The 16118-nt window shown below is 40.5% G+C and overlaps 1 protein-coding gene across 1 annotated transcript; it reads left to right on the plus strand.

Annotated features, from left to right (window-relative positions):
• The first annotated feature begins 550 nt into the window (after window positions 1-550).
• Window positions 551-15845, plus strand: churc1 (churchill domain containing 1). Its single transcript, XM_043698080.1, has 4 exons — window positions 551-705; window positions 11109-11244; window positions 12096-12166; window positions 13865-15845. The coding sequence occupies exons 1-4, from the start codon at window positions 667-669 to the stop codon at window positions 13955-13957; spliced, it is 339 nt and encodes a 112-aa protein (XP_043554015.1). The 5' UTR covers window positions 551-666; the 3' UTR covers window positions 13958-15845.
• The last annotated feature ends 273 nt before the right edge of the window (window positions 15846-16118 follow it).

The following is a 16118-nucleotide window of genomic DNA, read 5'->3' on the forward strand; positions in this document are numbered from 1 at the left end:
TAAAGTGTTGAGCCACGGGGTGGTTGGGTTGGTTGGTCCGGGTGTCCCAGAGGTGTTCTCTGAAACGTTCCGCAAGTAGGCGACCTGTCCCCCCAATATAGAGAAGGCCACATCGGGTGCAGAGGATGCAATAGATGATGTGTGTGGAGGTGCAGGTGAATTTGTGGCGGACATGGAAGTGTCCCTTGGGGCTTTGGAAGGAAGTAAGGGGGGAGGTGTGAAACAGGACGGTCTTCACCCTCCATTCCACTACCACCAACCAGATTCATTGCTCCCATTGACCAACCAGGTCATACCCTCTACCTATCTTTACCTATCCCCACTTCACCCCCTTTACCTCCAGCTCCCCCCTACAACACCCCCCACTCCTGAAGAAGGGTTACACCCGAAACATCGATTTCTCCGATTCCTGATGCTGCCTGTCTATTTCGGATTTCAGAATCTACCATTTCTTCCGCCTCTCACTCTCCTGCCGCCGCTCTTTGAAAGCTGCAACTTTATTGATTTTCTCGGTGCCGTTTGACTCGGGGCGTGGGCTCGTCTCGCGAGAGTTGGTGGGGCTGTGAGGTCATTCGGCAGCGACGGAGCCCGTCTCGAGCCCACCTTGTGGGGTGGGGGAGGATGATGATTTGAATTTGAATTGTACCGGCTTTTAACGGCTGCGGGATGTGCGCGGGCTGCGTTCAGAAGGAGTATCCCGAGCGGGTGAGAGCATAGCTCCGGTCACAGCGGGGAGGGGAAAGAGATGTTAAAAACGCAGCTCAACAGTTCGGCCCCTCGTCTCCTTCCTGGCTGTGGTTAAGCTCTCTCTCTCTCTCTGTCCAGCTCTTCCCTCACGTTCCCCCCAGTTATTTCAAATATGATCAGGATCCCTGCCTGCCTCCTTGTTCAGCCGCTAAGTCCCAGCCCAATGAGGGATGACTTTTGACAATGGCCGATATCCCCAGCGACCTTTGGGAGCCCGAAACTGCCTCAGTTCAAGGAGAGGCATCCCTGTAGAAGTCAATCTCTGATCAGGCCAGGCGGAGACCAAGCGCAAATACTGTATTAGGGGAAGGGTGTGTGGAAAGCCAAGCATCCCACTTACTTCTTTCAACAAATGTATGACCTATGGTGGGCTGTGGGTTCAGCACTGATTGGGCACTCAATGGAAGGGAGTCATCCTCTGTCCCAAGTGACTGAGAGGAAGTATTCTATGGCACTGCCTTGCTTCTGTTGATTAAACAAGCAGATAAACTTCACAGAAATGAACTTGGGACACAATACCTTGACACAGTTTAAGTTAGGCTTGTTAAACTAACCTTTACTGCAGCATCCAATGCACCTCCCTGTCATGTGGTGTCATCCTTGTCTACGTTTATAAGACCACTTTCTTTGATTTGCTTGGTGTTTGTTTTCTGTATTTCTCCTGTTAAAAAAATGGTAGAGCTGGGTATGTTTAAATGTGTGTGTGAGCTCTGTCAATTACTCTTGGATATTATTCCAGTCTTTTCTTTTGAAGTTGGTATCTGTTGGAGGAATATGTAAATTGAAAGGCATGGTTTCTCACATGGGTGAAATGGCGTAATGTATATACAAACTGGCATAGTTGGTCAGCAGTTCGTTCTTGAACAGAATTCCAGTATTTCCTGCTTTGTGATGGGGATTAACTTGATGGACACTTGGTTCATTGTCTGAACTCATGCTTAAAGTAGTTTTCTCCCAATTTGTTTCTTCCTATACTGAAGTTATTGAATCCTTGTAGCGACTTGATTTTATGGTTTTCAGTTCTCTATTAATATGTGAGTCTTCACAAACTATTCAGCAATGTATGCCATTTATTACCTGATGGACATACAATGCTACATCGTGGTATGGAAACTTGGTCTAAAATCCCTACCTTTATTCAATGCTGATTTAGCATGTCTGTTGCTACCTTAGTTAGTGTTAAGAAACTGAACAAAGAAGTAATGTTGGTATTAAGACTGTATTTGGCTGTTTTGCTCTTTATTTTGGTTGACCCAACCCAAAACAACTCACTTGATTGGCACCACATCAACAAACATGCACTTCCTCCACTACCGATGCTCAGCAGCAGCCACTATGTATACTATCTGCAACGTGCACTGCAGAAATTCACCAAAGATCCTCATATGTAACCTTCCAAGCCCATGGTCGTATCCATGTCGAAGGAGAGAGATATGGGCTAATAGCAGGCAAATGGGACTAGTTCAGTTTAGGAAACTAGGTCAGCATGGACTAGTTTGTCCAAAGAGTCTTTTTTTTGTGTGCTGTATGACTGTGTGGCTCTCTGACAATTGTAGCAGATACTTGGGACCACATCACAATCCCCTTCCAGCCTCTCACCATCCTGACTTGGAAATATATCACCATTCCTTCACTGTCACTGGGTCGAAATTCTGGAATTCCTTCCCTAATGACATTGTGGCTCAACCTACAGCAGGTGGACTGCAGCAGTTCAAGAAGGCAGCTTACCATCACCTTCTTAAGGGCAGGATAGGGCTGTGCAATAAAAGCTGACCAGCCAGCAATTCCCATATTTCCATGAATGAATAAAAAAAAAACTCCAGGTTATTTTGAATTAAGTATTTTTAAGGGTTATACATTTAGAAAATACTGCCTCTTCACTTTGAATGCATAAGGACTGAAAAACATGCTGGAGAATCTGTAAACCACTTTTTCATCCAAAGGATGTTGGAATCCAATATGATGAAAGTCTCTCTGAGGGTGGTAAGTGAGACACTCCTGAGCAGAGATGGGCCTCAACAGGAATTAGTAAACTCACTTTACAAGATTGGAAAGTAGGAAAAGGGATATGTGGTGTAGCGTAATGGATTAACTGATCATCTTCTGCACTCTAAAACTTCTGTGATATGGTTTTGCCAGTATCCTATTTAACTGAAGCATAACCTTTTTACCTTTATGCTGAATTCCTCTTATAATTAGGTCAACATCTCATTAGTCTCTTCCTTACTTGCTGTGTATGCATAACTAACATTTTATCGTTCATATACCAAAGCACCTAAATCCCTTTACACATTGGAATTCTACAGCTTCATTCGGAAGCTCACTGAAGATGTTATCTAGTACGGTGACGAAACATCTGAAAATGAACTTGCCAGCTCAGCAAGCAAATCTACATTCACATTCTACAGTCATTCTCCCATTAAGTAATATTATTTCCTGTGAAGGTGACCATTTTGATATTATATTTCATCTGGCATTTTATGCTGTGGTCCATCTTTGTCCACTCACTTGTACTATCCGTATCCATCTGCAACTTGCTATTACTTTTGTACCTACCTTGGTGATGTTTGTGAATTTGACTACCATGCATTTGCTCCTCTCTTCTAAGTAAAATAAGATTTGATATAGATTCAAATAGTGATTGGTTATTAGTTTGTGGTGCATTTTAAATGTAATAGTGCATTACAAAGTTTCTACTTGTAGGGTGCTCAGAATAGTATATTAGTTGCTGCCTTAGACCTGACTTCATTTTTGGATGTTAGTTGAGAGTAGAAGGCAGTATGGTTGAGATGATCTGTATAATAAATGGTCTTCAGTCTGCAGCAGCATCTGATTGTTTCCTGTGTAAGTTGGTAGGATGCTACTGTCAGTGAAGCCTTGCTTCAGGGTGAGTAACAATTTCAACTGAAAGAAAGACCATTGTGTAAATGCAAACTGTGGCATTTCTCTCGAGTGATATCATGGAAAGTGATTTTGTTAAAAAAAGATTTGTAGCTCAGGTTGAGGTTCTGGATGTACATTTGCTCGCTGAGCTGAAAGGTTTGTTTTCAGACTTTTTGTCACCATATTAGGTAACATCATCAGTGAGCCTCCGGCGAAGTGCTGGTGGTATGTCCCACTTTCTATTTATGTGCTTAGGTTTCTTTGGGTGGGTGATGTCATTTCCAGTCCTTTTTCTCAGAGGATGGTAGATGGGGCCCAAATTGATGTGTTTATTTAGAGTTCCATTTGGAATGCCATGTTTCAAGAAATTCTCATGCGTGTCTCTGTTTGGCTCGTCCTCGGATGGATGTGTTATTCCAGTTAAAGTGATGTTCTTTTAACTGTATGTGAGGATTCTAGTGATAATGGGTCATGTCTTTCTGTAGCTAGTTGATGTTCGTGTATCTTGGTGGCTAGTTTTCTGCCTTTGAGCAATGTAGTGTTTGTTACAGTCCTTGCAAGGTATTTCATAAATGACATTCGTTTTGCTTGTTGTTGGTATAGGGTCTTTTTATTAGTTGCTGTTTTAGTGTCTTGGTAGGTTTTTGGGCTAGCATGATGCAAAGGGGTCTGAATAGTCTGGAAGTCATTTCAGAGATATCTTTGATGTAGGGTAAAGTGATCAGGGTTTCTGGATGTGTTGTATCTGCTTGTATGGACTTGTTACTGAGGAATCGGCAGATCAGCGCTCTCGCCACGTCCCTTAGTTCCTTTATTGTTCACAAGAAAATCTTAGCTTTAAGAACGTTTAATGAAGTAATATCAACTACTTCACTGGGCAAGGAATTCCATAGATTTACAACCTTCTGGGTGAAGAAGTCCCTTCTCAATTTAGTCCAAAATCTGCTCCTTCTAATCTTGAGGCTATGCCCTCTTGTCCTAGTCTCTCCTGCCAGTGAAAACATCCTCTTTACTTCCATCTTATCTATTCCTTTCATAATTTTATGTTTCTATAAGATCCCCTGGTTCATTCTTCTGAATTCCAATGAATATAATCCCAGTCTACTCAGTCTTTCCTCCTAGCTAACCCCCTCAACTCCAGAATCAACCTAGTGAACCTCCTTCACACCCCCTCCAGAGCCGTCCTTTCTCAGGTAAGGAGACCAAAACTGCATGCAGTAGTCCAGGTGTGGCCTCCCCAGAGCTGCAACATAACCTCCCTGCTTTTAAACTCAATCACTTTAGTAATGAGGGGCATGGATAGGATAAGTAGACAAAGTCTTTTCCCTGGGGTAGGTGAGTCCAGAACTAGAGGGCATCGGTTTCGGGTGAGAGGCGAAAGACATAAAAGAGACCTATGGGGCAACTTTTTCACTGGGAGGGTGGTACGTGTATAGAATGAGCTGCCAGAGGAAGTGGTGGAGGCTAGTACAATTGCAACATTTAAAAGGCATCTGGATGAGTATATGAATAGGAAGGGTTTGGAGGGATATGGGCCAGGAGCTGGCAGGTGGGACTAGATTGGGATAGGATATCTGGTCGGCATGGACAAGTTGGACCGAAAGGTCTGTTTCTGTGCTGTAGATCTCTACGACTCTGTGAAGGACAAAATTTCATTTGCCTTCCAAATTACTTATTGTACCTGCAAACCAACCCTCTGTGATTCATGGACAAGGACACCCATGACCCTCTGCATAGCAGCATGCTGCAACTTTGTACCATTCAAGTAATAATCCTTTTTACTGTTATTTCTATCAAAATGGATAACTTCACATTTATAAACATTGTATTCCATCTGCCAAACCTTTGCCCACTCACTTAAAAGTATCTCTGTTCCTCTGCAAAGTTTCACAGTCCTCTGCACACTTTGCTTTGCCACTTATCTTAGTGACATCAGCAAACTTTGACACACTAAACGTGATCCCCAACTGCAAATGATATATATAAATTATGAATAATGCAGTCCAAGACTAATCCTTGAGGCACACCACTAGTCACTGATTGATTGTCAACCAGAACAGCACACATTTATCCCCACTCTTTGCTTCCTGTTAGTCAACCAATCCTCTATCCATGCTAATACTTTACCTGTAAAGTTATGCATCTTTATCTTATGCAGCAACCTCTTGCATGGACCTTGTCGAAGGCCTTTTGGAAGTCTAGGTACACCACATCAACTGGATTCCTGTTGTCCACTTGCTCGTAATGTCTTCATAGGATTCCAAAAGATTTGTTAAGCATGACCTACCAAACGAGATGCAGTTCTTGATTTATTTCTTTCTTGAAAATAGACTCAAGTATCTTCCCCATTATAGAGGTTAAGCTACCTGGTCTATAATTCCCCATCTTTTACCTACCTCCCTTTTTAAACAGTGGTGTCATTTTTGCTGTTTTCCATTCTGCTAGGACTGCCGCAGAGTCCAGCGAATTTTGGAAAATTACCCCCAGTGCACTTGCTATTTCTCCCACTATCTCTTTTGGTACCCTGGTGTCGTCCTTGAATATCAGAGCTGCACCACCTCCCTTATTAGGGCCAGGAGACTTGTCTATCCTTAGCTGTATTAGCTTGCCCAACATTACCTGTTCTGTAATAATTTGGAGATGCCGGTGTTGGACTGGGGTGTACAAAGTTAAAAATCACACTTCCAGTTAAACCTGTTGGACTATAACCTGGTGTTGTGTAATTTTTAACTTTGTTCTGTAATAGTAATTGTTTCCAGGTCCTCACCTACCTTCGTCAATTATTGGCATGTTATTGGTGTCCTCCAGTGTGAAAACTGATACAAAATACCTATTCGATGCCTTGGCCATTTCATGATATCCCATAACTAAATGCCCCTTCTCATCCTCTAAAGGACCTACATTTATTTGAGCCACTTTTTCTCATTTTATGTATTTATAGAAACCTTTGCTGTCTTTATATTCTGTGCGAGTTTCTTTTCTCATTTTTTATCTTACTTTTCTTTTTAGCTCTTTTTGTGGCTTTCTGTTGACTTTTAAAGTTTTCCCCACCATCTAATTTCATACTGTTCTCGGCCATTTTGTATACCCTCTCTTTCAATTTGGCAGCCTCCTTTATTTCCTTAGACACCTATGGCAGATTACCTTTTTCTTACAGTCCTCCTTTTTCACTGGATTATACTTTTGCTGAGCACTTTGAAAAATTGTTTTGAAAGTCCTCCACTGCTTGTCAACTGTCCCACCATAAACTCTTTGTTTCCAATCTACTTTAGCCAAGTGCTCCCTCATTCTATTGTAGTCTCCCTTGTTTCAGCACAGGATCCTGGAATTGGATTTTATCTTCACACTCTTTATCTGTATTCTAAATTCACCCATACTTTGATCACTCCTTCTAAGAGGATCCGTAACTATGAGGTCATTAATTATTCTGTCTCTTACACAGGACCAGATCTAGGATAGTTTGCTTCCTCGTCGGTTCCATTACATGCTGTTCAAGAAAACTGTCGTGGATACACAAACGAACACCACCTCGAGGCTACCCAGAACGAGCTGGTTCGACCAATCTACATGTAGATTAAACTTCCCCATGATAATTGCTGTACCAATTTTACAGGCATTAGTTATTTCTTTGTTTATTACCTGCCCCAATGTGATGTTATTATTTGGTGGCCCATAGAGTACACTTATCAATGACCTTTTCTTCTTAGAATTTCTAGTTTCCACCCAAATGGATTCAGCCTTAGGCTCCATAGAACCTATATCATTTCTCAGCACTGCCCTGATGTCATCCTTGAATATCAGAGCAACACCACCTCCCTTACCTTCCTGTCTGTCTTTCCAAATATCTGATACCCCTGGGTATTTAACTCCCAGTCGTGACCATCCTGTAACCATGTCTCTGTAATGGCTAAAAATCATATTCATTCATGATGATTTGTGCCGTTAACTCATTGACCTTGTTGCGAATGTTATGAGCATCCAGGTAAAGTGCCCTTATGCTAGCTTTCTTACCGTCATGATTTCCAGCATCTCTAATAATATGTCCTGAGTTATCCTTCCTTTTTACTCTTTTCATACTGACCTGTACTTAAACCCTTCTGTGCACGTGCTAACCTGCTGCTTACCTTTTTATTTACCATCATACTTCCTGTCGTTATCCCTTCCCGTCCCCCCCGACTCACTAGTTTAAAGCCCTAGTGACCACCCTATTTGTCATTTTCCCTAGAACACTGGTTCCAGATCAGTTCAGGTGGAGACCATCCCATTGGTACAGATCCTTCCAGTTCCAAAACTGATGCCCCGTGAAATCTTTCACACGTCACTCCCTTAGCCACATGTTTACTTCCCTAATTTTCTTATCCCTAAGCCAATTTGCACGTGGCACGGGCAGTAATCCAGAGATTATGACCCTTTTGTTCCTTGTGCTTGATAATCCCCAAACTGGTCCTCCATCCTCGCCTTGCCTATGTTGTTTGTCCCAACATGGACCACAACTGGATCCTCTCCCTCCCGCTTGAATATCCTTTCAAGCCGGTCAGAGATGTCCTGCACCCTCACATTGGGCAGGCATGACACTGTGCGGGACTGCTGATCTGGCTTGCAAAGGATACTATCTGTCCCCCTAATTGTAGAATCCACTATAACTACCACTTGTCTTATTGCTCCCCCTTCTTGAATGGTCATCTGCAGCATGGTGCCGTGGTCAGCTGGCTCATCTTCCTCACAACCCTTTTCCTCAACCACACAGGGAGCAAGCATCTCATACCTGTTGGATAAGGTCAAGGGCTGAGGCTCCTCCAATCCTGAACTCAGGATCCTCCTACCTGCCTCACTTGCAATCACACCCTGTTGTCCCTGATCACTAACTGAATTTGAATTACTTAATCTACCAGGTGTGACTGCCTCCCGAAACAAAGCATCCAAGTAACTGCAAGGTTTGTGAAGGTTTGTAGCTCAGGTTGAGGTATAGGGTGTAGGTTTGCTCACTAAGCTGTAGGTTTGATATCCAGACATTTCATTACCTGGCTAGGTAACATCATCAGTGGTGACCTCCAAGTGAAGCAAAGCTGTTGTCTCCTGCTTTCTAGAAAGAAAGCAGGAGACAACAGCTTCGCTTCACTTGGAGGTCACCACTGATGATGTTACCTAGCCAGGTAATGAAATGTCTGGATATCAAACCACAGCACAGTGAGCAAACCTACACCCTATCCAAGTAACTCTTCCCCCCCCCCCCCCCCCGGATGTGCCACAGTGTTTGAAGCTCAGATTCCAGATCATCAACTCTGAGCCGGAGTTCCTCCAGCAACCAACACTTGCTGCAGATGTGGTCACTGCCGTTCACAATGAGATCAACCAGCTCCCACATCATACAGCTACAGCGCATCACCTGCCCAGCTATTTCTACTTAGTTAATTACTTTATTACTTTATATAAATTTGAGTTAAATATTTTCTAATACTTCTCTGCTATGTTCTTTTTCAAATAACCAAATAATAGATAAATTAAGAAAAGGAAAAAAAAATTTAACCAAGCACATGATTACAAATATAAATAGATAACCCTTACCTTATCAACACACACCACAGAGTTTTTTTTGGTTAGAGGAGGAGGAGGAGGAGGGTGGGTGGGAGACACTACATTTGGTATATTTAGGCTGTGACTGAACCAGAGACACTACATGTGTAGTGTCTCTGGTTCAGCCTCAGCTTAAATATATCACTTTCCCAGTGTGCAGTTTGACAGTTCCCACTCAGCTTCTCACTGCTCCTGAAAATGGAGGCCACTAACTCTGGAGGTAAGTCCTTTTAACGAACAGACTGGGGCTTTTTTCCCCTCACGTGTTGGAGGTTGTGGCGTGACCTTATAGAAGTTTATAAAATCATGAGGGGCTTGGTTAGGGTGAATAGCCAAGGTCTTTTTCCCAGGATAGGGGTGTCCAAAACCAGAAGGCATAGGTTTAAAGTGAGATGGGGAGGATAATGAGTTGCCAGAGGAAGTGGTGGAGGCAGGTAAGAATTACAACATTCAAAAGGCACTTGGATAGGTTTATCAATAGGATTGGTTTCGACCATATTGATATGGACCAAATACTGGCAAATGGGACAAGGTCAGATTGGGATGTATGATCCACATGGGTGAGTTGTATTGAAGGATCTGTTTCCATGCTACATGACTCTACAACTTTATGTGGATAGCTTCAGATGGAGCAGAGTATAGATTATAATCCATTATCCATGTATTTTCACATAACCTAGAACTCCGCCTGTGTATACTTTTCAGTTCATCCAAAACCTTCCATATCACAAAATCCCTACAGTGAGGTGGAGGACATTCGGTTCATCAAGTCTGCACTGAAAAATATTTCCTTTGTCCCCGTAGCCCCACATGGCTAATCCACCTAACCTGCACATCCTTGTACTTGAGGAGGAAATTGGAAATTGAAATGCAATGGAAACCTATGCAGACACTGGGAGAACACGAAAACTCCACATAGTCATCCGAGGTTAAAATCAAAATGGGTCCCCTGGTACTGTTAGGCAGCAATGCTAACCACTGCACTGCCATGTTGACTTTTTTTATTGATACGCTGGATAAAAGGATATCCAAGCTCAGTCCATGTCCTGTTGTCACTGCTCTGCTCGTTGACCTACATTGCTGCCTAATTTGTTGATTCCTTCATGTAAAAAATTGCTATCCTTATTTTCTTTCTGCACCTACCCTCACCTCTCCCTATCTCCACAGCCTCCTCCACCTGTAAACTGCACCAAGAACTCCTCGAATGCACACTCTTAGATTTTCCTTGACCCTCAATTGCTGGGCATGCCTTCACCAACATAGGACCTCTACTCTGAGTCACTTATTCAACCTGTTCATTGCTCTACCTCTCCCACCTTGCCAGCACTGCCCCTGTTACGTGAATGAATTTTTAAAAATCTTGAGTACCAACGCCCAGACCATAAGGAACAATATGCTAGCTGAAGTTAACCTATGATTTCAAATGTTTTAAAATGCCCCTCCTTCTTTTATACTGTATTCTGCTTATAAAACTCAGGATTCCAATAGTATTTTTAACAAGTTTATCCATCTTGACTGCCATGCTAAAATGATTTACACATGGAAACCTCCAAAGTATTATTGTTCCTTTAAAATTCCAACACTTCAATAGGTTTTTTTCATGTTGGTGTTAGCCTTTGAGCAAATGGCCTGACAACAGGTTCTCTTTCTCAGCTCTTTCTGTTCCTGAATTATACTTACTGTCTGTTGTGCTGCTTAAATACTTTTAAATCCTTCTTTGGTAAAACTGTGCAACAAATTATCTTCTCTACTCTTGGTTTAAATTCTTTATAGCTGGTTTTGGAATTGGACTGCCAATGGCCTGGAAATGGGCCATCACTGATTAGGAAATATACATGTTACAAAGCTATTTATAAAGGAAGGAATTTTGTGTGTGAATCCACTTTTCTTTCATTCCTATACAGGGTAACACTTGTTTGGAGAATGGATCTTTTCTGTTAAATTATGTGGGTTGTGCCAAGTGCAGTAAAAGAGACTTTGTGCTCATTACTAATCGAACCCAAGATGATGATGATGGAGAAGAAATTGTTACATATGACCGTAAGTTTTTAACTATGGAATCCTTGTCTTTTATGCAATAAGATGGAAACATTCAGATGTTTGTTTTCTCTATGAGATGACGTGAGTTTAGAATATAGTGTCCAGTTTTTTTAGCTGTTAATTGATATATTAATAAAAAGAGTCCGTAAACGTATCCATCTGGATTAATGCACTGTAACTGTCATAACAGCATATTGTCTTAGCAGAGCTGGAATATTAATGTGGCATGTTGATGGTATTTGTGACAGATTGCCTGACCTGTTCCTTTAACAAAAGTATTTCAAATCCCTGAAATAGCAGATAGAGGAACTTCAGAAACTTAGTTTGTTTCTAGCCATGTAATTTGAAGCCTTAAATAACTGATCTGCTTTGAATTTGTTCTTGTGCAGATTTTTCCAATTTTATTGCTTTGTTATTTAGATGCAGAGAGAAGAGAGATTAGATTCACTGACTATGCCAATGTAATAGTGAAATAATCAAATGCCAGGTGCATTATTTATGTATAATCATTTTTGATTGGCACTCAATAAACATGTAGTGATTTTCTAACCGTCGTTAACCTTTCAGTGTGTCATCAGCTGCCTTTGGAAAAATTCTGAAAATAAACTCATGCCCATAAAGTTCCCAGCAAGTAGTGTACAATATACAAAGTGATTTCATGGCTCTTGTTTTCTACTGGAGTTTCAAGTGACGCTTATTAGCCACTTATGGCTTACTTTGAAGCTTTACATCATCGAGACCCCTCAGAGATTGACTATTACTGATATATTGTGCTTCAGTATAACACCATTTCTGAACTAGATCCATTTGCTGCCTTTTAACTATAATCTGTGTTACATTATTTCTTGCAGATGTCTGTCAAAATTGCCACCATATTATAGCACAACATGAGTACACATTCACTGTTGTTGATGATTACCAGGTAAGGTTTATTCAGTGATTTGTTTTTTACTGTAATTCTCAAAATAATTTTCCTTTCCACCACCTGCAGTGCTGTTGATTAGTTTCTTAGAGGTTGTGGTTTTGTTTCAGTTACATCACTATATCAGACAAGCTTTTTGAAAAGCTCACAAGGTTAGATAGCCTTGTTTCACTATGATTTTTTTCCTTCTCAACTGAGTTTCTGTTAAATTTAGATAGCTACTGATGTCTTTTCACATTCATTGTCATGTTGTGATCTTTTTATATAATTGAACAAAATGAACTGATATGTTAGGCCTGCTTTGTACCTGTGAACATTTCTTCAATAGGAGCATAATGTAAATTTCAGAGAGTGACGTGGGTTTTTTTGAGGGTATGAACTTGAGTTTCTTTCATTTTAGAATTTGAAAGGTCAAATTACTCTAGCTTAGTATTATTTATTGTGAGAGGTGTTGGATACAAAAGTACAAATCTTGTGCTTCGGTCATATAAGGTAAAAGTGAGACCATATCTGGAATATTATGTGCAGTATTTGTCTCCTTATTTAAGGGAGGGCATAAATATTGTTGGCAAAAGTGAGGACAGCAGATTAGAGTGGAGCGTATGGTACTGGAAAAGCACAGTCGGTCAGTTAGCATCCGAGGAACAGGAAAAGCAACGTTTCAGGCAAAAGCCCTTCATCAGGCTTTTGCCCGAAATGTTGATTTTCCTCCTCCTTGGACGCTGCCTGACCGGCTGTGCTTTTCCAGCGCCATGCTCTTGTAAGTTATAGTTGGAGCAGTTCGGAAAAGGTTTACTGGACTATCATCTGAAATGAATAACATGTCTGATGGAAAAAAGGGAAGGCAGCTTTGATTTATCTGGAATTTAGAAGAATAAGGTATAACTTGGTTAAAATTTATGAAATCCTGAGGGAGCAAGACCATGCATGTGGAAAGGTTGTTTCTTTTTCTGAGAGAATCTTGAGCTGAAGAGTCAGTGTTTAAGAATAAAGTGTCATCCATTTAAGAGATGTGAGGAGGATTTTTTTGTCTCAGACTTCCAAAGATGCTCAACCCTATTCATCAAAAGGGTGCAAAGAGTATTTGAATATTTTTGAGGTGGGAATAGACAGGTAGATTCTTGAGAAGCTGGAGGTGAACGTTTATTAGAGGATAAGTAGAAAGATGGAGTAGTCAGATCAGCCGTGATCTTATTGAATGTCGGTGTAAGAACAAAGGTCTGAGTGGCTTGTTCTTCCTAATTCATGTATAAGGAAGAGGGCCAAGTTAATCAGGGCACTTGTGCAACTTTTGAACAATGCATCAGAATTCTTATTCTCGTTACTGCACCTTCAATGGACTGAAATAGTGTCTGTTTTTTTCTTTGGAGGAGGTTTTCAAATACTATTTTTATTTGTAGATTTAACAGACATGTATCATTTGTGAAGTGCACGGAAACAAATTCTGTGTGGAATTACCTTTTCTCATAGCTTAATGGTACTGTACTATTTGGCCATTCTCTAAGTGGCAAGTGTTTTCTTCAGGTATTGATCTACGTGCTTTAGTTTCTTGTTTTGGTTTTATTAGGAGAGTTTTGGAAGACCTGTTTAAAATTTCCGGTCCAAACTGCATTTCACAGTAACAATGTTTAACATGTAGTCAACAGTCATATCCTTCCAATGGTACTGATGCTGACTATTTCTCCCCTCTTTCTCCAGGAATACACCATGTTGTGTATGTTGTGTGGAAAAGCAGAAGACACGATCAGTATATTGCCGGATGATCCTCGGCAGATGGCCCCTCTTTTCTGAAAGCTCTGTTTCTGCACAATGCACACCAGGCACTTTAGGGAGTGCAGAATGGCAATTCTAGCTGGAGATAGGATTTCTAGTTACCATGCTAAACTGGGATCAGATTTTAAATAAAAAAACAGCGGTTATTTTTTATTCATCACTAAAGGAGGTCCATTAATGTACTACTCTTTCCAGAATGAATATTGATTTGCTTTTATTCTTATGAATGCTGCCATAACCAGCACTGACCTGTAGCTCTACTATTTCAGAATGACTTTTGTAGATTTCAAATGTATAATGTTAGTGATCTTTCAAGTTGAAGCAAATGAGTGTTGTCTGAGAGAAGTTATGCTTTGCATTAAATTTCATTTACAAAGAGTGATGCAAAACAAATCTCTACTCTGTTAATATTTTTTGTTTCTTGTGAAGACTGGACATCATGTTTTTGAATCAGTCTCTAGTAGATCTGTAGGACAAAATTTTTCTTTGCCTCTCAATTGTTCATGCAGCAATTTACAAGGCCACTAAAAATGTTAGACCTCTGTTGTAGCTGATTATGATATAAGAACATAAGAGGTGGGACCAGGAATAGGAAATTCATAATTTCAAGCCTGTTCCACCATTTAATGTGATTATGGCTCATCTTATCTTGTTCTCAACTCCACTTTTCTGCCACTCTCCATGACTCTTCAACCATTATTCATTAAAAACTCTCGCCTCCTTAAATTTACTTAATTTCCCGGCATCCTTTGTACTCTGGTGTGATGAATTTCACAGATTCACAACCCTTTGAGGGAAATAACTTCTCTGAATTGCATCTCTACATCTCTACTCTTATACTCAATTCCTTTAGCAGTAAATGCTAAAATTCATTTTCCTTCCTATATTACCTACTGTACCTGATTGTTAGTTTTCTATGATTCATGCACAAGGACACTCGGATCCCTCTGCACTAAAGCACTGTGAAGTTTCACTCCATCAAGTTGCCTTTCTATTCTTCTGACCAAAATAGATAACCTCACATTTATTCACATTAAATTTCATCTGCCAGATTTTGGCCTGTTCACCTAACCTATCCATATACATTTGTAAATTTCTTATTTCGTCATTGCAGCCTAAAAGCCCACATTAGTGATTGACCAAATCAATTTAGAGCACCTTAAAATTCAGCTATGTTGTTACAATGTTAACCTTTGCTGTAGGCGTTCTGAACTCCCAGTTGGTTTAAAGTAAAAAGATATTTCGTCTCTCCATCTTCAGACAGCATGAATTTATTTCAACTTGAAAATTCACGAAAGCTAGATTTAAAGTAAGTCACGAGACAATCTGAAATGGTACCTTACTCCAGGTAAAGGTTGTGTTGGCAAGAATAAATGCCAATTAACTTTCATTTTCTAACAGGGTTCAGATTATTTATGTTTCTAGAAATTTTCAGTATGCTGGAAGTGACAAAAAATGTACTGAAGTGAACTGGAATGTTATTTCCTTTTTTTCAGAAGATAGTCCTCTAAATATGTGTAGCTTGTGGAGAAAGTCACCTTGGGGCTGTTTGAATGTTTTCTGAAACCTTTTTGGCTTCATTAAGTATTCTGTCATTCAAAGGCACTAAAAAATTTGCATTGAAGAATGCTCCCAAATGCTTAATTTGGATTTTCAAGTGTTTAGAATTTAATATCTTGTTTTCACTTCCTTTCCATTTAATTAGATAACGATATGCTGAAAGGGGGTCTCACTGAAGTGCATCACTGTCATTTTATCTGTTTGTTCTTCTGTTCAATGAATCAAAGTTTTATCTTCTGGTGAAAGGCAACTTTACAATCTGAACCATCAAGTATCTCCTATTTTGAAGTTTGTGTTTTCTGGTGACTGTAATATTCATTGAAATAAAGCCATGTTTCCAACCATCTAATGTGGATCACAAAATATTTTTCACTTGTATTAACAAATGCATTTGAACAGATCTACAAAACTAGGCTGTATGCCAGTCTTTCTAACTCTATTAGTACATGTCCAAGTGGTTCTACCCAGACTTCCCTTGCTTCCTACTGTGCTCCTGACCACCCTGTGTAGTACTGGCATTACCAACACTGATGCTGCTTTTGAACTTGCTCTCATTAACCTCTGGACTGTCCTCAACCTTCTCTTTCGTCTCCCTACTGCTTTGGATTAACCCCCCCCA

This window comes from Chiloscyllium plagiosum, chromosome 10, assembly GCF_004010195.1.
Source record: "Chiloscyllium plagiosum isolate BGI_BamShark_2017 chromosome 10, ASM401019v2, whole genome shotgun sequence".
Lineage (NCBI taxonomy): Eukaryota > Metazoa > Chordata > Chondrichthyes > Orectolobiformes > Hemiscylliidae > Chiloscyllium > Chiloscyllium plagiosum.

Bases quoted from the DNA above. Each gene is read 5' to 3' on its own strand.
- churc1 (XM_043698080.1), top strand. From the start codon at position 667: ATGTGCGCGGGCTGCGTTCAGAAGGAGTATCCCGAGCGG. The intron at 706-11,108 runs GTGAGAGCATAG...ATTCCTATACAG, and splicing joins AGAAGGAGTATCCCGAGCGG to GGTAACACTTGTTTGGAGAA. The intron at 12,167-13,864 runs GTAAGGTTTATT...CTCTTTCTCCAG, and splicing joins CTGTTGTTGATGATTACCAG to GAATACACCATGTTGTGTAT.